Consider the following 26,436-nt stretch of genomic DNA (forward strand, 5'->3'; position numbering starts at 1 on the left):
TCGATTTGTCAGTCCTTTATCTCTCAGCTTATCACTCTGAGCACCTGAGAAGACTTTGGCTTTGCCTTTTCAACATGCCCTTGCAACACTCCCTCCTGAGATAGTTGGAGCAAACCCAGTTGGGAAGCTGATGCCAAATGACCAAAGCTGGATCCTACCATATGGTATGGCATCTATATCATATGATGCTATGCCGTGGATATAAATTTTGGGGAAGAAGAAGGAAGGGAGGGACATTTGAAGTTATGCATTTGCCTTCCCTAGTCATCATTATGTGTGATGGAGCCTTGCTTTACTGGGGATGGCTGAACATCTCCCTGCCCATGGGAATGAATTCCTTATTTTGCTCTGCATGTATGCATGGCTCTTGTTTTCTATATTAAACTGCCTTTATCTCAACCCATGAGTTTTCTCACTCTCATTATTATTTCCCCCATCCTGCTGAAAACTGGAGTGGCCATTTTCCTGGAAAAATCCCCTTTTGTGATTTTTTTCCTTGCAACTCACATTCCTATGTCTCTGGGACTGAGGTTGATATTCTATCTCACTTTCTCATGTTCTCTCCATGTCCAATTTATCCACTGATTGTCCCTCTCTGTCTTCCCAAGTCTTTACTGTCAATGAGGCAGTGACATTTGATGTGCTCTGTAAAAACCTACAGCATGAGGATCATTTACACAGGACTTTGGACCTTTGGATAACTGTTCAATATAAAGGTCATCATAAATCATCTGCAGCATAGCTAATTTCTTCAGGTACTGGATACATCTCCTCATGGGGGCCCATTTGCCTGAATGGATTAGAACATCATCTTAGAAAGGATAGCTTTTTCTCATGCCTGGAATGAATCATCTTCAGAGGCCGAGGGCATGTACCCCATTTGCAATCATTTTGACAATGTACCCTTCCCTAGAAAGGGATCCCACGTGCTGGACTTTTCCTTCTAATTCCAGATTACTGACCCTGTTAACCCAGCATTGGCACAGCCAAGGTGTCTGCTCATTGTATGGTCACTGACTTGCTTATGAGTTCTTCCTCTTACTCCTCTTCTTGTGATGGCCCTTTGGAGTAGCCCTCTTCATCCAGTTCCTCCTCCTTTTCCTTCTTAGGAAGAGTTTCTTTCCTTACCAAACAAGCTAATATTTGCAATATTTCTGTTTGTGTGTAGGGGTGTCTGATACCAGCACAGGCTGTTCCTCTGGTTCAGTTGCAAGGCCTATCACGGCAGCTGGAGCAGCCAGATCTCCCATTGTTTTGTTGTCAGATCCAGAGGCCTCTTCAGCTTGAGGGCAGTCAATTATGTTGAGTAGGGCTTGGTAGGCCTGGGCCAGGTCCCAGCACATTGCAATGATTTATGTCTCTCTGGAATTGCTAGTGTGACAAGATACTTTCCTCAAATATTTTAGTAGTTTTTGAGCATTCTACACTTGTTTGGGGCTGAACTACCAAAACATTGGAGGTGGACAATGTCCTTGGTACTTGCCCACCCTTTCCCATGCACTCTGTTGTGATGGTGTTCACAGGGGTTTTCAGGTGAGGGAAGACATGAGAATGTTGACTCCATGTTCAGAAAGCTTGATTTATTATTTTATGATATATATTACATTGAAACTATACTAAAAAGAATAGAAGGAAAAGTTTCATCTCAGAAGGCTAGCTAAGCTAAGAATAGAAAGGAATGAATAATAAATGTTTATGTCTCGGACAGAGAGTCCAAGCTAACTGGGCTGTGGCTGGCCATTAATTGTAAACATCCAAGATGGGCCAATCACAGATGCACCTGTTGCATTCCACAGCAGCAGATAACCATTGTTTACATTTGTTCCTGAAGCCTCTCAGCTTCTCAGGAAGAAAAATCCTAAAAAGGGATTTTTAATGAAAGGATGTCTGCAACACTCTGTAACTTGTAACGATCCAGCTTCAGGGCAGAACCCTGGGCAGTATCCCTAAATAATTGTTTAACCTCAAGCAAAACCTGAAACACATGCAGGAGACATAGCAATATGAATACACTGGTTTGAACATCTCAAGAATATTCAAAATTCTCAAGAGCTATTGAAATTGGCCTGGAGGAGAATGAAAAGGTAAAAGTGAAGGAAAAGGTGAAGGAATGTGCTCCTCCTCATCTGCCCCATAGATTGAGTCTCTGATGAGAAAAGATAGAAGGTATGATTGTTAATAGTTTTCAAGAGGTGGTTCCCTAAAAGTACATATCAGACAACCATACTGAGCAAAAATACAAGATTAGTCTCACAAACAGTAATTATTTTATCATATCTTGAGCCATTGTTACACAGTCCATCAAAATTATATCCTTAATCCAGGCCCCAGAGATAACAAAAGTGAACACAGAGAGAAAGTAATACATAACCCAATTCTCAGAACAAGCACAACAACTCTGACTCCAAATAAATCAACATTGAGACCAGTGACTATTGAATTAACATAATGGATGGTTAAAACAAATTTGCTTAAGCATGCTCTGGTCAGATCTGCAGTCAACCTGCCAAAAAGGACTGTTGAGCTTTAGCCCAGTCAGCAACTAAGGACCATGCAACTGCTCATTCAATGGGATCCACAGTGGTATGGGGAGAGAATTGGAAAGATTAAATTGAGATGATTTGTAGATTGAAATAAGAATGGTTTATTGTCGCAGACATTTTTTCACAGAAATCCTTTCTTTCAGATTTCTGCATTTTCTGGGAAGCAAGGGCCTCAGAAAAAGAATGTAAACAATTATTATCAGCTGCTGTGGAATGCAACGGGTGCCTCTGTGATTGGTCTCATGTGCTTGTTTATAATTAAAGGCCAATCACAGGAGCAAGCTGGGGACAGAGTCCCTGGACACAACTTTGTTATAGATTTTTTCTTTTCTATTCTTAGCCTAGCTAGCAGCATCTGCAGCCTGTCTCTTTATTCCTATTAGTATAGTTATAATGTATTATATATCATATATCAATAAATCCAGCCTTCTGATCAAGAAACAAGATTCTCATCTTTCTCTCACCTCCAGTGACCCACTCAGGACACTGTAATATCTGGTGACCCCTCGTGTCAGAGCAAAGATTAATTTGATAAGACCAGAGGAGCAAAATTGCTGCACTGGGTAAAAATCCTGTATGTGTAGCATTTGATGGTTGCTTTGAAGTGACCACAGAAGTGGATTCAAGCCAGGAGCTGAAGAACTGAAGATCCTGATTTGGACAGAGTTCACAGCCAAGGCTGACCACAAAGAAAACCTTCTTCTGGAAAACCTTCAGGAAACATGGTAGACAAGAGCAGCATACCTGCAGAGCTGGCCAGAGCAAGCTGGACTCTTTCAAAAGGTACTGTTCATTTTTCTATCCCTGAGGATTCAGCCCTTGGTAGTCTGTGGCTGTTTGTATGGCAAACACATGCCTTGCAGGAAAAGGTTCCTTTTACTCCTTCAGAGGAGAAGCTTATTGCCCTCTGGCAAAACTGGTGTAGAGAGGATGGATTTTTTCTGTCAGCAACAGATCTCTATGAGTTCTTTCGATGGGCAAAGCTTTTTGGGTTCTTTACTGATGTCCTGTACGCTTTGGATGTTTTTGTCTGGGAGTGCATGGACTCCATTCTCCAGTTTGTCTGGAGCCAGGGACGTGTCCTTCCTTCTATCTACCCAGCATTTATAAAGCTTTTTCCAGTGCTGAAACGCAGAGCAGCTGTCTTTCAATGGATTTCTAACTGTTATGGACAGGCTCCCTTTCCACCGTCCCCGGTGGGGGATGAGTTTCGGCTTCCCAGACCCCCCTGCTTCGCGGCGGATGGGGGGTGAAACTTCGCAGCGCGAAGAAGTTTTTTTACTCTTTCTCCCGAGGAGCCTGCGCAGAAGGGATTTTCTCCTCCCCTCCCTTCTCTCTCTCCGGGGGGATGGGAGGAGGCGGCGCCGCTCAAGCCACAGCCGGCCTCTCAGACTCTGCCTTCAGACATGGGGGCGGTACCGGTCTCTGAGGCCTCCCCGGCCCTGCCAGTGCCGCCTCTCCAGGAGATCCCATCTCCGCCTCTCCAGGTGGTCCTGCCCACGGCTTCTCCCGCCTCCCCGCCCCTGCCAGCGCCTGCGTCTGAGAAGACAGAAGAGGCACTTCCTGTGATTGCTCTGTTGCTGAGCAACGACGACTCGTCTCCAGCTTCCGGCTCAGCAGAGGAGAAGATTCCTTTGGCCCCTCATCGCCTCAAGCCGAGACAGTCCCTGTTCAGGACAGTGTTGGAGACGGCCCCGAATCCACGGGAACCTTGGGGCAGCCCGTGGCGGATCCCACGCTCAGCGTGATTCCCTCCCCAGTTCCGGCTTCCCCCCCGCTGCTTCCACCAGACGTCCCAGCGGCTCTGCCGTTGTCGGAGGCTCTGCCCTCCGTGTTGGCGGCTTTTTCGAACTCGGACCATCCCGGACTGGCTGCTGTAGCAGCCGCCCCGGCGGGGGGTCTCTCCTTCTGTGGAGCGGGAGCTGCTCGCCGGCTCATTGTTCGGGCAGTCCAGCTGCCTGTTTTTAAGATCAGCATTCTCGGAGGTTTGGGGGGTGGTTTTTCGGGGATGGTCCCATGGAGGCCGCTGCCTCTCCTGCGTCCTAGTGGCATGGGGGGGCAGGTGCATCCCGAGAGTTCTGCCTTTGGTCCCCAGCCCGGTGGGGGTGGTGCCGTGAGGCAGATGGGAGACACACCTGATGCATTTGCATTGCAGAGGCAGGGGGCACAGCGGGAAGCGATCATGGCTTGCTTGCTGTGGGGAACAAATATCTCCAGACCCCAGATGGCATTTCTGGGGAAGGCTTCTATTTCCCTGCTGCTGGCATGCCTCAGTGGTTTTGGGGAAAGGAAGCATCTCACTACCCGTGCTGCCCTTGTACTGGCAGCAGGGTGCAGGCCTGCGGGAATGCAGAGCTTGCTTTATGGGTTTGGCCTGGCCTGTTGGGCTCAGGGAGTTCCTGGGCCGGGCCCACTGCGTGGCCTCCTTATGTTTTTGGGAATTCTGGTTTGTCCTACCGGTCCTGGTCCCTCTTTTTGGGTCAGTTTTGGGGCTCCTGGTCCATCATGGGCCAGGGCCCTCAGGGCCTTTCCTTTTCTGGCACTGCTCTGCTCAGCTGCTGATCTTTTGCTTTTCGATGAAAAAAAAAAAAAATTTAAAATTAAATAAAAAATATTTAAAATAGCGGGCAGCAGCTCTGAAGCACTGAAGCATTGAAGGGCCAGAAAAGGACATTCCAAAAATTGTTCAAATTGTTTGAAATTGTTTGAAATTGTTGTAAGACTGTCAATGGTTTTTTGATAACTATTGATGGAATTCTTTTGTAGCAAAGGACCAAAAAGGACTCTCAGATGTCCAAAAGAAACAACTTCAGCTGATGGACTGTTCCTGAAACTCAGCTGCATGGACTTGAATTCTCTTTGCATTGTTTTTGCATTTTCTTAGATTGTAGGATTGCTTTTAGTGGTTTGTTAGTATTGTATATTTTACAGGTGAAGAAATTTCCTGTTCATTTCACATCAGCATTTTTTCTTTTATTTTATACAATTTAGAAAGGTGAGATGTCGCAGACATTTCTTCACAGAAATCCTTTCTTTCAGATTTCTGCATTTTCTGGGAAGCAAGGGCCTCAGAAAAAGAATGTAAACAATTATTATCAGCTGCTGTGGAATGCAACAGGGGCCTCTGTGATTGGTCTCATGTGCTTGTTTATAATTAAAGGCCAATCACAGGAGCAAGCTGGGGACAGAGTCCCTGGACACAACTTTGTTATAGATTTTTTCTTTTCTATTCTTAGCCTAGCTAGCAGCATCTGCAGCCTGTCTCTTTATTCCTATTAGTATAGTTATAATGTATTATATATCATATATCAATAAATTCAGCCTTCTGATCATGAAACAAGATTCTCGTCTTTCTCTCACCTCCAGTGACCCACTCAGGACGCTGTAATAGTTTATTAGTTTAAATAAAATGTAATAATAATAACAATATTAGAAACAATAATAAACTGTAATGGAAGGAAAATTTAAACAAAGAGACAGACATAAAACCCCAGGAAAAAAAGTTCTGTAAATGCAAAACAATTGCTTATGACCAACTGACTGATGCCCAGCCAGCACCTAAGTAGGCTCTCTCAGGCCAGAATATCATGTTGGAAAGGTGGGGCCAGGTGCTGTGGCTGTGTTCCCTCCCAGCTTTTTCTGTTTTCCCAGACCCCTCACCAGCAAAGAAGCATGAGAAGAGACTATCTCCCTAATAAATATCTTTCACACTTAGATTGGTGGAAAGGAGAAACACTTTGATTCCATGACACAAGACTTCATTCAACAGTACAGAAGAAAAATGCACTCTTTAGAAATAATTTATTTTCTTGTTCTTCAGAAGTTCTGTGATCTCCCTATAGCATTTCTATCTGCATTTATTATTTTCCAATTTAGTAGAAGAAATATATGTAAGTGAACTGAAACATCATACACCTGGGCTTACCATCAACATGGTTGAGACCTACTTTTAACTTTTCAGGACTAGCTCATACTGTGGAGACAACTTTCTTGACATCTCTAGGAACCAATGACTGTAGGAAAGGGGAAGGAGGCTTCATGGGCTTTATGAAGCACTAAATGCAATATTCTTCCCCTTCTATACCTCTGAAATTACTAACTGCTGTCAGAATAAATGGAGAAGAAAATAAGACCAAGGAGGTCTATATTACCCCTATTTTCTTTCTGATTGTCTTTACAGATTATTTTCATATTCATTTAATAGCAAATATTTCTGTTTCTCCAGCCATGCAGAGACAGTTATGAAAGTTCATATTGATTATATATTTTGCAAGTCTACCTTTTCTTGTTTACTGCGCTATGACCTCAGGCAGATCTGAGACAGGTGGACAGCTCTACCATGGTCTATCATATAAAGGTCTAGCCAAAATAGTGCTTTATTTTCAATATTGGACTCTTAGATTCTAGCCTGTAATTTCATCTGACAGGACCTTAAATGCACCTAAATCAACATGACCTTCTATGTAAAATAAAAAAAAGAAATTATAGATTATATGTGTGTATATATATATATAAATATATATATGTAGTATATGCTTTTAAGTTATGCCACTGCAACATTATTTTTGAAACCCGTATATTGCTGTCTCCTATTTTTTCATAGAATCACAGACTCATGGAATAATTCATGTTGCAAGGGTCCTTAAAGATCATCTAGGTCCAAATGCTCCTGTCATGAGCAAGGCAGACCAGGCTGTTCAGAGCTTCCACTAGACCAGGTTGCTCAGAGCTTCATCCATCCTGGTTTTTAAAACCTCCAGGGACTGGCAGTCCACAATCTCTCTGGGCACCTTCTTCCAGTGCCTCACCACCCTCAAAATAAGGAATTTCTTCTTAACATCGAATCTACATCTGCCCTCCTTCAGCTTAAGGCTATGCCCCCTTGTCCTATCACTACATGCCCTCATGAAAAGTGCCTGCCCAGCCTTCCTGTAAGCCTGCTTCAAACACTGAAAGGAATCATGTATTCAACATTACAGGTTAATGAAGTCATACTAGAAACTTTATTTTAAGTTAGCAATCTTATAACATTGTACTTCTATGAATTGAGTATTCACATTATCATATTCTCAGGCAAAACAAAAACATTACCAGGCAGAAAATTATGAGAATTTAAACCAAAATTTGCACTCATGCATTGAATGATGTAAATATAGAGAAAAATAATTTTATTTACCTTTGTATTCCAGATGGAATCCAGTAAAACTAACAGATCCATCACTCCGAAATGCCAGATGCATGGTATTTGAACTGCTCTCTATCCTCTCTGGCAGTTTGCTGTCTTGAAAGCTCCCAATCAGTGGGCTGTTACTGTCTGGCCCATCATAGATATAAAGAAAATCATAATTTGGTTCTATACTGAAGCTAGAAGACAAAAAAGAAATATCAGATGGAATATGCTTTGCCTAACATTTTCACTCTTATTAGCTTAAATTTGAAATTTACTATCACTGTCTTAATAAAAGGAAAAAAAAATCCCTCCACTGTCAGAAAAAAATGGTAACTTTTTAATAATTTCCTCCTACCCAGAAAAAAGGAAAGCTTTTTAAATAGATAAAAAATAATAACATATTTTTAAGATTTAGAAAAATAAACAACCTAGATCTATTGGAACCCATGGCAGAAATGCTTTATGATACGATGCACTCAGCTTTCAGCCAGGTTAAACACTTTCAGACAGCCAGAGGATGATCTTCCCATATCTCTTAGAGCAAGAAGCTCTAAGAGAGAAGCATTTTGCCTATGATCAGTTTAAATAAAAAAGATCAAGAATAATTTTGCCTATGATCAGTTTAAATAAAAAAGATCAAGTTTTGAAACCTCCCATTTTCTTCCAAACTACATTATTAACTACATTTGATAACTAAGTTAGTTAGTTAAATTAAAACTTAATTTTAGTTAAGGGCAGAGAGTCAATCAATTTTATTTGTAAGATTGTCCCTGTACAAAAATAAAGTTTTCTTAAAAGATAGTTAGTATGAGAATGAAAATCCAAACTATTATGTTTATACTTGGCTGTAGCCCCTCACTGAAATAAATGTAGGCATTGAAGACCTGATAGAGCTCCCCATTTAATTTTTGGATTATTTCAAATACATTTCCTTAAAAAAGAAATGTGAAAGTAAAAAGTCAACAGCTTTGATTATTTAAGTGCCATAGTTCATCTTGAGTTTAAAAGGATTAGCTGGAGGAAGTTCCACTCAAAAGACCATTTAACAGTACTTAGTGGAGTATTCAGTGTTTCTCACTCTAGGTCAGTCTGTGTGTCACCGATGTGGCAATTCTCAGTAAAGATGCAATTTTCTTTGACCAAGATTAAGCTTCTGAATTTCTATCAAAGATTCATAGCAACAGACTATATATTGAGATTTTTTTAACTTGGTATTTGGGATCTATAAACTGTTCATAGTATCTGGATTCACACTGCAAAACATTTTTTTATTCTAAGATGGAGGATCTCATATCTAAATGTAGAATATAAAAAGCAGAATACTCTTAAATATATTGAGCTCATGATATTAGGCCAAACCAACAAAGTGCTAGTACACAATAGAAAGTTTCCTACCAACTTACAACTTTCTGAAATCACCGACAAAATAACTATACTGTTAATTGAGTATGGATTTTAGGATGGATTTACAAAAACACATACTATGTTATTGACCACCAAGAACAGACAACTATATGATCTACCTGTCAAAAGAAGTCATCACTAACACTGGTCAGAACAATATAGACACTAATATAGAACACCCAGCATAAGAAGAACTTAAATTTGATGGGACATCATAAGGATCATTTTTACCTTTTCTGTGACATATTTCCTAGTTAGGATGCATAATTTTCATGCATAATAGCTATATTAATTTACATCATGTGTTACAAACAGTGCAGACAGCAGAAGTTCCTTTGTGAATTCCATTAAACTCAATTTAGTCTTCTATTGTGATAAAAGTCTAGAACAATTCTATTTAATAGCCAGAACATCAGGAAGTATCTTGAGTGTCCTGAAATTATATGGACTAATAAAACTAAATGTAAAGACTACTTTTGAAAATTTGCCTAAATAGCAGCTGTCACATACAAGTAGATGAATCAATAGTTTTCATCATTAAAGACCATCCTGGTTTGAAGACATTTCAGTGAGTTACTCCATGCCACCTTCTCAGGAACTGAATCTCAGTTAAATTAAGCACCATCTACCTCAACACTAGCCAGTGTAAACAGAATGCTTTTAAGGAAACAGCAATGAGTTTCCAAGCTCCACCTGTATGTGTATTGATGACTCTGACATAGTTATTGTAACTTTTATCAAAGACAATAATTACTAATCCCTTTGATAATTATATTAAGTACACATATACTACCCTACAGAAATCTGAACAATAATAAAGTTATAATAACAAAGCTAATAATAAAGTTATAAACATGACTTTAAAATTTTTAAGTAGCAGCTTACCTGATAAATGCTAATGATATAACATAATCACTATTAACATTGATAGTCCAGTCACAATCTCTGCTGTGGGGATACGGATGAGGGAAGTTTGGTGAAAGTATAAAACCTGATGAGCCAGTCAGGTTTCCTCCACAGGGAGCTGTGAATAAAAATAGACTGAACTTGAGGAAAGAAGGTAAGAGACAAAGAAGCAAGTAGCAGCAATCTGTTCACTGACATTTAGTGTCCTCCAAAAGTTAAACAAGTGAGGTATTTACAAAGCTTTAATAGAAACAAACAAAAATTTTAGACAAATACTAATACTACTATGTGAAATTCTTGCCTTTGAAATCTGTCCTTTTGCTTGCATAGCATCATTTCAAGGTTTTTCTGAATATACTGTGAACTTGAAAAATGCTCTGGCTACACACATAAAAAAGCTTCACTGGATAAGTTTTCCTCTTTCTACTTCTTGTTAAAGACATTCTAAAAGAACCTCCTTAAGCTATGAAACATGATACTTACATTGATAATGCAATTATCTGCCTTTTTACCAGATCACAGTGATTAGTTCAGATCAAGATGGATATAATATCAATTAAATGTTAAAAAATATTCAAGTAATTACACTTTTCAAACTCCGAGATAAATAAAATAGCATTAAGTACAATCAGAGTAAAACAACCACATTTTTCTGTGATTTTGAGGTTTCCAAATGTTGTGGGATTTCAGTCCAGCAAAATAAATAGTAAGAAAAGAAGGAACATTTAATGAAATTTTGTTCTTCACTATTCCTTATCTGAGACTTCATCCGGCACCAGAGAATAATTAGGTTTTCTAAAGATCTTCTTTGAAAGAACTTCTTATAATATTATTCAAAAGATCCCAGATAAGATTTATATTTTTGAGTTTTAATTCTGCTAAATGATCATCTTGGCCTAGGAAGGTAATGGATTACTCAGGTCTTTTGTAACAGAGATTCTGTGAGCTCGAAGGCTATTTAAATCTCTTATAAAATCATATAGATCATTGAGTGCAACCACAAACTTAACACTGCAAGTCCATCACCAAACCATGTCCCTAAGTGCCATATCTACATGTGTTTTCCATACCTCCAGGGTCAGGGACTAAGCCACTTCCCTGGTCAGCCTGTACCAATGCTTGGTAACCCGACTGGTGATGAAGAAATCTGTCCTTACAGCCAATCTAAAACTCCTATTGTGCAAATCGAGGCCATTTCCTCTCATCCTGTCATTTGTTACTTGGGTAAAGAAATGAACAACACTCTCTATACAACTTCATTTCAGGTGCTTGTAGAAAGCAAGAATGTTTTCCCTGAGGCTCCTTTCCTCTAAGCTATACATTGTCAGCTTCCTCAGGGGATCTTCATAATGCTGTTATCTGGACCCTTCACCAGCTTTGTTGCCCTTCTCTGGACTCACTCTATTACGTCAATATCACAAGCACCGAGTACAGGAGGATGATTGCTGCCCTGATCATGCTGGCCATACCTTGCTGATACAAGCCACGATACCACTGAATTTCTTGTGGGCCTCTGGGCACACACTGGCTCGTGTTTGGCCACCTGTCAACCAACATTCCCAGGTCCTTTTCCAATGGGCAGCTTCCCAGCCATTCATCCCCCAAGCCTGGAGTGCTCCATGGTATAGTGCAGGACTCATCACTTCACCTTATTGAACCTTGTAGCAGTGGTCTTGGCCCACTGATCTAGCCTCACCAAATCCTGCTGCAGAGCCTTCCTACCCTCCAGCAGATCAACACTCCAGCACAACTTAGTGATGCCAGAAAACTGAGAGTGTGCTCAGTCGCCTCATCCAGATCATCAATAAAGAGATTAAACAGGACTGGCCCCAGTACTGAGACCTGGGGAATACCACAGGTGACTGGCCACCAGCTGGATGTCACTCCATCCACCCTGACTCTCTGGGCCCAGCCATCCAGTCTGTAGCTACCCAGTTAAGCGTCCAGTGAACCTGTCCAATGAACAGTCAGTTTCTCCGTAAGAATGATGCTGGAAATAGTGTCAAACACTTAACCAAATGCTAGATACTTAACACACCCTGAGCAGGTATCCTTGCCATATAAGGAGATCAGGATGCTCATTCAGAAGCTACCTTTCATAAGCCAATGTTGTATGGGCCTGATCCTCCGGTTGCTCTGTATATACTGTGGGATTGCACTCAAGGGGATTTGTACAGATAGAGATGATATGTAAAGGTATAATTAAACCTTCTGGGAAATATACAGAGTATTTCCTAATACCATGAGAAATACTGCTTCCAGCTCTGGAGCATTCAACACAAGAAAGACATCGACCCTTTGGAGAGAGTCCAGAGGAGGGATGATCAGGGAGATGGAACACCTCTCCTACAAAAACAACCTGTGAGAGTTGGGATTGCTCTGCCTGGAGAAGACAAGGCTCCAGGAGAACTTATGGTGCCTTTCAGTGCCTAAAGAGGGCGTACAAGAGAGCTGGAGTGGGATTTTTCACAAGGCCGTTCAGTAGCAGGACAAGGGGGAAGTGTTTTAAACTCAAAAGTAGTTTTGGATCAGCTTTTAGGAGGAAATTCTTTACTGGAAGGGTGATGAGACTTGGAGCAGGTTGCCGATGGAATTTTTGGATGCCTGTCCCTGGAACTCTTCAAGATAAGGCTGGATGGGGTTTTGAGTAATTTGGTCTAAGAGAAAGTGTCCCTGACACAGCAGGAGAGTGGGAATTAGGCGGTTTAACCCAAACCACTTTGTGAATCTATGATTCTAATAATTAAATCACAGGTCATTTATGAATTCAAGTAAAGCAAGTAGAATACTTAGGTAGATTAACATATCCACAGTCACAGTACATATGAGTATATTCTTTCTACATATTATCTATCTGTTTACATTAAAAGGGAGTAATGAATAGTAAAATTAACTCAAAACAAAACAAAACACCAAAAATTTAGAATCTTTGTTTACATTTTTGCACTAAAATTGATGATGAATCCTAAAATCATCATTTTGTGTAAAAACAGAAGTGGAAACAACAGACACTAGGATGGCTTTAAGAACACAATAATATCACAAATTAATAGTAGTGGCAAATGCATAAAATATATATTCCAGACCTAGCATCATTTTTTTAATTTTTTTGACAACTGCTGAATACAATTTTTATCACAATAACATTTTCCCAGATGTTTCAGTTGATAGGTAAAGTTCCATTAGCTACAAAGGAACAGATGGGAGAAATTTCATTTAGTGTGAAACATTTACTTATTTTTACCATAAGGATAGTAAGTGCAAATTTTCTATCCTCAAAAAATTAAAATTTGTATTGTTTCTAATTAAAAGCATATGTCATTGAATGTTCCTTTGTCACAATTTCAAAATGAGTAAAATTAAATTGTTATAAAACAACACATATTCATTAATTGTAAAACAGTTCAGTTAAAAAACCTTTAACTTTCTGTAACCTTGTTGAAGTAAAAGTTCCTGTAAAAAAGGAACTGTGAGGTTGTATGGAATGTAAAGGCTGCTCATGAGCCGGAACTAATGTTCTCCAGTATAATCCTGTACATTCCTCTTTTTCGTGTACTTTAATGGTTTAGGTTGCACTCTCTGCATATCCTAGGACTGAAAATGTGAAGAATACCAAAGAGGATATTTAGGTTATTCACTGTAACCAGGCTTCACTGAAATGATCACTAAACTGTATGAGTCTGATGACATTTTTGAAGTATTCTGAATTGGCATATACCGATACAAGGAAGTTAAATGCTATGTCCTTGTTCCAGACTAAATTCTGCAAATGTCTGCATTCATGCTACTTTCCTGAGCTCTTGATTTAGTTTAGTCCCCTATTAGTTCATTGATAGAATATTTCCATATGAGTAACTTCTTCCTTATATACCTATTCTTTCTTTACACACATCAGCAGTTACCTCTACTGTTTACAGTGTTTCCATTTAATTATTCCTAAGGTCTGTTGATAATCAAAAAGAGAATAAATGGAAAGTACACTAAGCTAGACAGACAGACACAATATATTTTATTTCAAGTCATGCCATTAACAGCAGTAAATGATAATAATAAAAAACATAATCTTTAACTTTGCAAAATATCTCCCAGATAAAATTTTCTTCTGATAGAATGGTTTCAGATTATTTTAATTGTCAGTTCATAAGATAGTAAGTTGAGAATGTTAACATAATCTAGTGAAAAATGTTATTAGATTATGTTTCCCTTTCCAGTTTACTATCTTCTCTAAACTTAGTCACAGACTTTTGTTTCTGTGCATTTTAATTAAATTCTTATGTGTTTCAGAATCCATAATTTTCTGAATTTAATGTGTAGAAAATTATTATTGCCATAACCTTCTTTTTAACTGAGGACAGACCAGCTCTGAAAACAAAGTTTAAAGAAAACCTTTTACAGCATTGGACATAAGAGGTGAGTATGAGCAAATATAACAGCTCATCTAGAAAGAAAGGCAAATGTCAAAACACTATGAAAAATATACAATTTTTATGTGTTATGCAGTAAAAACTAGATGTAGATTATGTGAGCCTGTCTTTATAAACCCCTGCATAGACACAGTGGTAAGCAAGCACTGAGCCTTACTGTCTCTGTGATGATCTCAGCATTCATTATTTCTATAGAAGGAAATATAGGTTGGGGTGGTTTTTATTTACCATTTATTTTCTCTAGGAGGCAACAAAATCTTATTCCACAGCTTTCTGGCTTTTAGTTAGTTACTTCTTAAAAAATGAAACAGAATGTATGGCTTAATTTACTTTTTCTTTCCTTTTTTTAAAAAAAATCCCAACATATTAAATAAAGAATCATTGCATTATTTGATTTTGAATGGAAAGTACCATTGGAATTAAGTGTTTACAATAAAACCTTTTTTATAGATATAAATATGAAAAACAAGACCTTGCCTGAAACAAAACAATAGAAACAAACAAAATCGAGCCGCAAGGAAAAAATATTGACCTATGAATTTCTGAAGAAAGTCTGAAACCTTGGGAGACAGCTTATAGTACCCCTAAATGTACAGTTAAACTGAATCCTAAAATCTGTTTTTGCATAATAGAATTTTTAATGTAATCTCTGAGAAAAATAAGCAAATACAGTCACTTAAGATTCTGGTATATATGCAGGATTGGATCCAGAAAATCTTTGAAATGGAAAATATGGAGCTATTTTTTGCAGCACAGACACAAACCAAAGGACTGTCTTTTGGCAGAAACCTGCTCTCAAATTTATAGTTTCCCAGAGCACCTTCAGTGTAGAAGAATTTTTAATTACTATCTTTCATTGAAATACATGAATCATTATTTAACTCTTTGTTATTGTCCCATTGCTAGTACCTTTGAAAGGAAGATGTTCTTAAAATTTTGTGAGGCAAGACTAAGGGAATTAAAAAAAACAAGGCACTCCCACAGGTAGGAACAATTAAAACCAGCATTTCCCTCATTTTGAACATTAATAATTAAGAGGTCTGAAAAGACACTTTGGTGTGTAAAGAACCAGTAAAATAGATCTAGAACATAGTACAACTATACACCTTCAGAATTATTCCTGCCTCTTATTCTTTCGTCAAAATTATGGGGGTTTTTTTAACTTTGATAAATGATGATGATGTTGAAGTTATGTGTGGGGTAAGTGTTGCACAGTTTGGATTTACAGGGATGGAAGCAACATTAATGAATATAGTACAAGTTATGAGAAAAAAAAAATCAATGAACTTCAGGGAGTACTGAGCTGCAACACAGTTTTGAAATCACTTAGCTCCAAGACAAGGTTTGCACACTCTAGTCTATTAGCGGTTCATATTCTCCAAGAATGTATCATTATAGGAAATCAATGGAGAACAACTTCATGCTTGACATTTGGACAAATAAATCATCATAATAAGCATTCTTGCTGCTCTGTGTACAGTAGGTGTTTTGCATGAAGTGTGGAACTTACCAGTATTAATTAAATGGATGCTTGCAGCTAAAATCAAGTGTATGCATATTTAATATGTGCTACAGACAGAATGTCAGTTGAGCACCTACACCTACATTTAATCTATTTTGTAATATCATCAACTCACTATTGATAGTGATTAAAACTTTTAGTATTGCTTTATAATAGGGCAATTATTTTTCAGTTGAGATATATATTTTAAAAACAGCAATATCAAATAAGGCAAACATGAGAGAAAAATATTTTAACTTTAGGGCCCAGAGCCCTAGAATTCCTTTTACTTGTTCACTTAGATATTTACGGATGTTCAGTCACCATTACTATAAAATGCATATTTTCACATGTAAGAATTATAAGAGATGAGCAATAAAATGTTTCTTTACTGCAGTCTTCCAGAAAATAGTCTAGACAGTTCTTGTCTTCAAGCCCATAAACTCACATGACTCAGGAAGGCATAGTAAGGAGAGTAAGAACAGAGAAAATAATACGTTAACACCTTAAGTAGAATAGCCAAAACACCAAGTCAGTACTGTAGTGTTTGCAAACACCTGTCGGCAGTTATGCATGAACAAGGTAGACAGTGCGCATACAGAGGATATGCAAATAGAATGCAGATTTCATTTGTAACAGCTAAGGTCAAGATAAGTTTATTAAATGAAGGAGAGTGTTTGAAAGCTTTGCAGAGCTCCTTGCAGTTGTAATCTCTGGCGAATTCCTCCCCGCAATGTTTGTCCAAGAACACACTACCAAGGATAATAGTCACTGACACTGACTGGCTTTTTCTGTCCCAGATCATCAAATTATAAATGAGATGGCCCTGAGAGGGAGAGCATGAGAACTATTATACTAACGACTGCAGAGGAAAGGTTTTGGTTATGACTATCAGAGGTTGATGTAAAATCATTTTTAAGATGTGCAGTACATGCATTTTCTTTAAACAAGTTCCTAGAACAGTGTAATTCATTACTTAACGATTTCTATTTTTAAGAAAACATTATTTAATTTTTTTTCGGCATACCTATACAGACTGGTGGGTTTGGCTGCCAGAAGTACCGGTTTTCTACCTGGATGCAGGTTATTCTCTCATCTCCTTGAAGTTCATAGCCAGGGTCACACTGAAAAATGACAGTGTCTCCAGGTTCTCTTCCATCACCATTTCTAGTTCCATTCATGGGGACACCAGGATCACGACAGGCAGTCGCTACAGAACCTAACAACACAGTGAAAAAATATAAATACATTTTTGAAAAAAAAATAAATCCATTTTGTAACATTTTTCTAATCAGGAAGCTCTGCATATTCAAAATTTTCTTAATCACTTAAAATTGCTGAGAAATCATGAAAAAATCTGCTGCTTTTATACTATTAATTTTTTTCTATCTCCTTTAAATTAGGCAGTTATTAAAACTGCCTAATTTTTCTTTTAGTTATTTTTTTCATTCTGTGAAGCACTGCAGCATGCAGAAAGGAAAGGAGGAGATTTCTTATTACCCTGGACATTTAGTACTTTTAACTTAGAGCAATTTTTAATATGAATAAAATTAAAAGCAGATTAAGGACTCGAGGTTTTCCAATTAAGGTATGCTTGCATACATCTTCAATTCTCCATAATTCTAAAATTCATAAATGTATCTATGATGTAACACTCAGCTGTGACCTTGAAGAGAATTTTATTGATCACACATATCTATACCCTTGCATATGACCTATCTACAACACAAGACTTTTGTAGCAATAATAAAGAAATCATTACAAAAAATACACATGGATTTACTCTGAGACAATGTACAGCTATATATTATACATCAGTATGGATTATTATTAAGATGAAGTACAATCACAACGATTACAAAAAAGTATAAAAAATTTAAAGAAATGTTACTCTTCATCAACATAATAAACTGTGCACTAAAACTAAAATGTAAGCTTTAGCAAAAAGTAAGTACATCAATATTTATTCAAGTAAATATTATTTCCTACTAACATTATGGAACAGAAACATGTTATATGTATTACAAATAAATACCAAATGTCAGACTTGCCTGTGGAACTAGTCCCACTGAGCTCAGCAATCTGTGTAACATAAACACAAAGTGGCAGTACTGAGATTTAATTCAGATGCCCTCTTTCTGGGAAGGTAATACCAGCAGACAGCAATCTATTCATCCAAAATGTGTCTGGGTTTTGTATTTACAATGTTCTTGAAGAGCGAATTTTGGTCTTAACTGTATTTATCTTAAAAAAAACCAAACCAAAACAAAAAAAAACTCTCTAAGGACATTCCTTTCTGAGACATACTTAATAAAAATATAATTGGTGCAATACAGTTATAGCTGTATAAAAATTGGGATTTTTATGGGGTTGTTTTTAAACCTAGGAAGTACTGACTATAGGGAAAAAATCCCCACAAATAAATTCTCTCAAAAAATCAAGCATGAGCAGAAGGGGAAAATTTTCCTTCTTAGTCCTCAAATATTAAATATATATTTCTTTTAAATGTTTCATAATAAATTAAAGATAGTTTTATTTTTTAATATCGTCATGCAATTTTAAAACAATTCTGCTTTAGACACTATCATGACTATTTGTTTGTATCTTTAAATATGTTCCTGGGTTTAAACTTAGAAAAAAATATTACTAAGCTATGAAATTACTAAATTTACTGTGTTCTGCCCACTTTAATATCATCTGCCTTGAATTTTGCCATAAAAAAGAAAAACCGTTCTCTGCTTTATCTAAAACATGTAATTCCAGAAGAATGGGGGCTGACTCTCACTCAGAATTTGCAATCAGTCTTGAAGGCCCAAAGAGACAATGTTGGCATGAAACTTGTTATTGTCTGTTCATCATATTGCTCTTACTAGATTACATAATTCTGAAAAAAAATTGGATATGGCTGAAAAAGACATGAAGTGGCCACATAGGAATTTCTGATACAATCTCTTTGGGTATTTTAATCACTTACTAATATTTATGCAAATTACTTTTATAAGATGAGATCTGTGCCCCAAACTTATAACCTTACCCTTATTTGCCTTGTACAGCAGTCATCTTGCATGCTTGCACGCTTGCTCAACACACCTCCTGGTCTTTTGGCTTTGCAGCCAAATTCATGAAGCATGGATTGGAAAAGTGGAGTATGAAATGGATGGAAAACAGGTTGGGGTGCCAGGTTCAAAGAGGGTCCATGATCCAAAACCTAGGCAGGAGCTGTTTAGCAGCAGTGTCTCTCAGGGGTGGTTGTTGACTTCAATATTCATTAAAGATAGGGACAATGGGACAAAGTTAGCTTTTGGCAAGTTTACAGACACTGGCTGATCAGTTGATATGCTCTAGTGCAGGGATGCTATTTAGGGAGGTCTCAGTAGGCTGGAGAAAAAGCCTGAGACAAACTTCAGGAGGTTCTAAAAAGGAAATTCATCTGGGACAAATGAATCCCAAGAAAGAATTCACCAGAGAGCAGCTTTATGGAAAAGGAATAGAGAAGACAAAAGCCTTTCTAGGAAGCACATGTGCAGCAAAAGCACAAAGATAGCAATCAGAAGATGCAACAAGCAAAACTCCAGATGTAGAAAGGAAAACACTGTTTGACTGTTTTGTGACCAGGGAATTGGACTAGAGGTCTTCAGAGGTACTTTCCAACTTTAACTATTCCATGAATATTTTTAAACTTTTCTAATTCACACTAAATACACACAGATCTAATTTAAAAACAAAGCCATTGCTTTAAGATTGTTTTTTGCATTAGAACACTAGAATGCAAAAGAGAGCTTAAGAGAGCTTCTCTGCTCCCACTATGTCATCATCTGGGTTTTAGAATTTTAAGTAGATGATTTCTAGAAGTGTAATTCTCATTTTTTTCTGAGTTTGTTCAGCATTTTGAAAGGCTGTATTAAAAGTATGAAATCTAACTGAAGAGTTTATGAACTGGTTTGACAGACCAGGTAAACTTCTCAACAGGCTGATAAAAAACTTATTCTGAACGAACAGAATGCAAGAAAGGGAAAGAATGCATCATGCCATTAAAAGTACTGAATATACTTTGATTTATCATAAATAAATAATCATTTATTAGGCTAGATTTGCCTAAAATCTGTGGGAAATTTTGCTTCTCTCTTCTCCCTAAAGTGCTACCTAAAGGAAGAGAGGAAAAAACCTTCATTATACAGCTGTTACATGATATGTGATTTATTTATTCATGTAGTTGCATGACATTATCCTAAATATCATCATCAGGATAATAAAACAGTGATGAGTTCTTAGTGAAAGCACACTGTAAAGCTATAAAGCTACTAACGTGGATCACTTAGTACATTTTTTCAAACAGATTTTGGAGATGCCGTAGGGTAAAAATAGGAAATAGCCTCAGCCTCATGCATACTAGAAAATTCAAATATATATACAAGGTTTTAAAACACATTTTTCTCTAAATGTTTAATTTCTATCTATATAACAATCTACTTATTTTTTTTATTTTAAAGCAAAAAATTTGTGTCTTTCACCTCCATTTCAACCTATACACCTACCTCCATGGGGCATTTCAACAACTGGAACTGAGAGATTTAGATACGAAATTTCAGCTGTTATTTGACTTTGATGGTAATTTTAAATGGTGGTAAAGGTTTATGTATATAAATTATGGTAGAATTATATATATATATGAAATTTGACCATATGTTATGGTATATATCTACATACATACATACGTATACATATATATATATACACATACATATGCATATACATGTTGGCTTGTTTGTTTGATTTTCTTGCATGTCATCATACTTTGTGTGGAAATAAGTGGGCATTACAGATTTCCTAAAAATTACTTTTAGGAAATTACTTTTCCTTACTTTTCTTTTTTTTTTTCCCCTCTCTAATTCATTTTAAGGAGCATAAATGAAGAGAAGGTATCCAGAGTTCCACAACTACATGGAGATTGGAACATAAATAAATTATTCCTTCATGGTATTTCTGAACACCATATATCTTGCTTTGTAAGCACATGTCTAAATCAACTTGTTTCATTAATTTAATTTCATCTTGGCCGTACAAAAGTTAGGTGTCTTCTTAATAAGCTTGTTCCCCAGATTCCCTCTACAATCAGTATCATAAGGGAGAAACTTTTACTTAATATTGACACTTAATGTTCTCATCCACTGGAACAGAAGGAAACATTTCATTTTTTTTAATTGAGATAGAAATGATGTATTAATATTTTTTATTAGATGTGTAGTCTCTATTTTAATATTAAATATGTTGGTAAATTCCATTTTTACTTGGTTATTGTCATATATTTACCTCAAAGAGGAGGTGGATATTTTTTTTATAAATAAATTTGTCAGAATAAGAATCCTGAAGCACATAAATATCTTTTTTTTTTGAGGAAAAAATTAAAAAATAGTTATGCAAGAAGGAGACTGGAGAAAGAATATTTCAATACTGTTTGATACTGTTTGCAATTATAGAATTAATGCATTTGAGACCTAACATATATTCCCCATATATTCAAACTGAATTTCTGTTATGTCTGCTGTAGCCATAAGGGTTCTTTCATGTGCCTGACTCTAGCTCATCATTACTACTGTTAAAAGCTGTGTATGTTTACAGGTTTTTATTTCAGAGAGGCTATCTGTGTGTTCTGCCATCCATTCTCAACTCTTTTTGCCTCTTTAATCTGTTTACTTTTTAATATTTCTTTTCATTACCTATCCTCAGCCTGTTTTTTTTATCTCTTTAATGTGTCAATACTGTTTATGAACTGTATATTCCAGTAAAAGAAGTGGAATTGTTTTTCTGTTATATATTCAGGCACCTCAATCACTGAAGTGATCACATCATTCCCCATGAAAATTTCTGGAGTAAGCAAAAATTCTGGGAATAATGCCTTTATATATGCCTGATTACCTGCAATGCAATCTTGAGAGCTTTCTGCAAAATAAAGATTGGGCTACCACAGTTCCCCATAAGTTCATGTATGAGCACTAAAGTTCTTTGTGATGTATTAGAGTTGATAAAGTAAGAAAAGAATACCTCATGATTTATTCTATTACAATGATTGGAAACTCAGAGTAGGAAATATTGTCTTGAATAACTAGCAAGCTGTGATTTGTGAATGTAATACATTAAGTTCCTATAAAAACATTTTTTATGGGAAATGGACAAACCTCAGATGTGTCTATTACCTAATATATACAGCATAACAGGTGCAAGAGTGACTCTGTGTGTAGCACAAACCTGTAAGTGATCATTTGAGAGCCTTTTTTCTCTAATGAAGAGAGAAAAATGCAGAAACCTATTTTATTTTTTCTCTTGGCACTGCTAGTTCAGAGTAATCAAATGCAATCAGTCACACAATTTGGGCTAGATAAAGAATTAAGAGACAATTCTTGATCACAAATTCCAGGATGGGGATGAACACAGCTCATGCTCAAACTGTTCAGTGGGTGAGAGATTAGTGAACATATGAGATACACAGAGCTTGTGTGTCTCTCTACACGGTCAGAGTGACAGAAAGTGTTTCAACACAATTATTACACACTTCTGAGCTGGGTATGTTTGTAAAATAAAACTCCAGATTGTGTTTTGGTTTGCAGTGGGGCATGGTTTTGGAGCAGATGAGTTGTTTTCATTTGGATGAAGCTAAATTTGAAGATACACTACTGAACTACGCTAGAACGACTCTGAACTAAGAATATCTCTAAACAGTGTTGCCAGCAGTGGTTCATTACCAGCTGTTTCAATCCGTGTATCAGCTCCTCTCAGTTCTTCTGTGTGATGTGCTAACACAGAAATACCTGAAGGACCCACACGTGAGACTTAATATCTCAGATAGCCATATAACCATATTTTCTAATTTAGACTTTGAATATGAGATCACCAATCCTACAGAAAACAAATATCATTGCACAGGCAGAAGTATTTACTCTGGAAAGTTGTTTATCTTACACAGTTCCTGCTAGGTGACTTGAATAAAGTGGGGCAGAATCTTGTTTAGATCTTGGCAGCCAAGCCATGCAAAAAATTAATTTCCCTTCCACTCAAAACTTGTTTGAATTTTTCCTAAGAGTATTCATATGAACAGATTCATATGTTTTGAGCAGTAGAGATGAGGGAGATGATCCTGAATCATCTCTTTATGAGCTGTACAATACTGTGCAAATGCTCCTACAGAGCCACAGAAACCATTAAACCAGCATTCAATCATACCCAGAAAAGATGTAAACACAGATCTTTCTACAAGTGTCCTTTATGTGGGGTATAAAAAAATTTTGATACATCTTTTCAACAATAAGGAAAAAATATGTTTAATCCATAAATCAGATAATTAAATATTTTAAATTGATTATTCCTGCTTCAAAAGCCATAAGTTACTACCAGGTTCAAAAAGTTTCTGATAGTTCATAAGTCCAGGCAATTTAGCAGGTGACTGAAATGTTCTAAAAGGACAGCTCTAATTTCATGGAGGAAAGATACCTTGAAACATAGCATTAAAAGTTGGACAAGGTTGTAAGAGACTCCACTGATGCTGGAAACAACATAATAAATGTCTTGAGATTTCTTGGTGTTAACAGTGATTTCTAAATTTTATGTCCTAATGCATGCCAAGTCAAATATAATTAAAGAGTCTGAATTGCAAAGCTGAAGAAATAAGGAAAAAAATAATTATTTTTTCTTTTTTTTTCTTTTGTTCCCCTTTTATTTTTTTTCTTTCTCCAGAGCCCACAGTCATGTCAGTAGCTTCAAGCCTTCCAAATTTCAGGGCCCTCAAAACACAAATCATGTTAACAATATTAATATAAACTTATTAAACCAACATATTCTTCCAAACTCCTATCACTTTAAATGAAGGCTTTCTAGTATTGCTGGTCAGCCTGAATCAAACCTGAAATACCTTCACAATTCAAGCTGTCTCAGGACCCACATCATACCTTTACCCATATGGACACTGCAGTCTCCCTGAATCTCTAATGCTGTTTGAGAACCAGGTAAGCCTGGTATTTGCTATTTTAAATCCAACCTTCTATATAAATTTTCCTGAAAAAGAAAGAACAAATTACCTACAGCATTTTCATGGTCTTCTACCAACAGAAGCACTGCTGATAGCATTTCTTTAATCTATTTTTAGCTCTCCTTTCTGCTGTAGATCTAACAGATATTTAGAAGCATGGTCATTGTAATTCTTAAGTAAATTCTAACCACAGACTCCATTTGTTGATTTTGCATGACTTCATGGACTCTATCTAAGTTTGTCAGTTATTGTTTGAAGATTAAAATGGGAAAATATTAGGAATAAATCAAAGAATCAGAATTTCATTTTGGACAACACATCCCTTCAATGAAGAAGTTTAACATCCTGCATAACCAGGTTTTCTAGGTTGTATAGGCAGGTCTCTGTGCTGAGGAAACTTCCCCATCCAACCATCTTTGGACCAACTCTGGCAGTCACACTTGCACAACCAAAGCTTGGGCTCCTTCATGGCCACACACTCCACAACCAACAGTCAGAACAAGACTCCTCACCAGCTTGACCCCATCTCAGACATCAACTGAACTTGTTTTAAAACTCTTGTTTACACTGTAACCTGGTATAGCCTCTTTTTTGGGGGTGTGGGTGGGGATGGTAAATGGGGGAAGAGGGCAACAGTGGACATGAAGATTTTTCTTAAGGATCTTTATCTGATTTTACTATCAGATAGGAGTAGAGATAGGTTATCAGAAAGGATAGGTTATGGATGGTACTACTAGATTCACTGTAGTTCTTAGGGAGCTAAATGACATTGGTTTAATGAGATAATTTTACTTTTTCATATTGTTTTTGTTTTGTCAATTTATACTAGTGCTAAAACCATCCAAAGCACTACACCTTTCTTAGTGTGTCTTATTGGAAACCTTAAGAGTTATTTTATCTCCAGTTCATAAGTAATAATCGTTTTTTTCCAATAATATGAACTCTCCAGCTTGGAACAGGTATTATTTCTTAAGTATTTGCTCAGAGCTTTGGCAATGAGTGTGAAACTCAGGCCCAAATAAATAAATTGACATATGGCTTCAGATAATTTCTGAAAATCAATAGAAAATGGATACTGTGTCAATATCTAATCATGCTGGCAATGCATTCCAGCTGGAAAGGATTTTGAAAAACCTCATTTCATTTAGATTGCATGTTTAGGGCTTGGGGTTTTTTGGAACATTTTGGTTCTTTTAAAATTTTTATACTATCTCAGACTGCATATTCCTTTATGTATACATGTGAAAACAGTGAAACAGAAATAGCTTCTCAAAAAGAAGAAATTATGACAACCTTGGACCACACACAAGGGCTGCTCATGCAGTGAAAAATCTTACTAATGGTAATTCAGTTCTTAATAACATTTCTATTAAAAAGATTTTTCAGATGATTTGAGGTAAAATGTGTGAGTTTCATTTGGTGGTCTGCAGAATAGTGTCCTTTGTTGCAACTGTTCAGGATATGGTTGTACCACAGAGAACCGCACTTCTGGTTTGCCTTTTCCTTTAACTGAAATCTTCTGAAGAGAAGGGGAGATTGTTCCTATGTTAAAAGTTAATTTTTTTTATTTTGCCTTTTAGTTTCATAAATTGCATATTTGCATTATAGATTTATAGTTTCAAAACACCGAGAATATTTTGATAGTTTCTAAAGATAAGGTCAAATCTCTAATCTGTCTGAATTTTTTACTTTTGTAAAATTTTTCCAAACATTCTTTTTATTTGTTTGCTTGGGTTGGGTTGGGGGGGATGGGGGGAGGGTGTACTATAATTGATAAGTTTGACATTGATGCAGAATTTGCCTCATCATTTGGTAATATTCTGTCCATACACTTGAATGTAATTACGTTGTTCTTTGCAAAGGCAATAATTTTTTCTGTTGAAGGAAGTATTATACTATAGTCACTTGAAAAATTTAAAGAACACTGTCAAAGAATAGCTTCTGTTTTCTTTAATATTGTACATATTACATTTTATCAAAACAACAATGGAATATTAATAAGAATAAATATTCTATGTTTACATATTTAGCAAGATTTTAAAATTCATCTCTGCAAATGAATTTTATCTCAGACTGCATGTGAGAGTATGTCCAGCCTGTAATTGAAGACACCAGCCCACAAATAATTTTTTTCCACATTCATACACATAGGACAGAAAGACAAGCAATCATCAGCCAAGAGTCTTTGCTCTATCTGTCAATTATGAGATCAGGCAGATTACTGGAATGCTATAAAGAAAAAATATAATTTCCTTGACAAAAAAATAGAAGCAAAAATCTCTCTCTTTTATATTACTATGTTACAAAATGGGTATCCCTGGCCAGAAATGTAGGAACAGACAATAAACTGACACACTTGAAGTCAACTCCACTATGGCAGGTGTTTGTGCTACCGTGATGGTTGGACTTGATGATCTCAGAAGTCTTTTCCAACACTAATGATTATGCATATATATATGCATGCCATT

The 26,436-nt window shown here is 36.9% G+C and overlaps 1 protein-coding gene across 4 annotated transcripts in view; it reads right to left on the reverse strand.

The window, feature by feature from the left end:
- The window catches only part of CSMD3 (CUB and Sushi multiple domains 3), a 586,421-nt gene that overhangs the window by 164,666 nt on the left and 395,319 nt on the right, over positions 1 to 26,436 (reverse strand). For all 4 annotated transcript variants that reach the window (XM_054290025.1, XM_054289307.1, XM_054288554.1 and 1 more), the window contains 3 exons: positions 16,976 to 17,167; positions 10,003 to 10,141; positions 7,720 to 7,907 (listed from right to left, as the gene is read on the reverse strand). In XM_054290025.1, coding sequence (XP_054146000.1) covers positions 7,720 to 7,907; positions 10,003 to 10,141; positions 16,976 to 17,167 — 519 coding nt within the window. The remainder of the gene's footprint in view (positions 1 to 7,719; positions 7,908 to 10,002; positions 10,142 to 16,975; positions 17,168 to 26,436) is intronic.

The sequence above is a fragment of the Melozone crissalis genome, unplaced genomic scaffold, assembly GCF_028551555.1.
Source record: "Melozone crissalis strain CALT ecotype California unplaced genomic scaffold, PUWL_Pcris_2 ptg000002l_1, whole genome shotgun sequence".
In the NCBI taxonomy this organism is placed as follows: domain Eukaryota; kingdom Metazoa; phylum Chordata; class Aves; order Passeriformes; family Passerellidae; genus Melozone; species Melozone crissalis.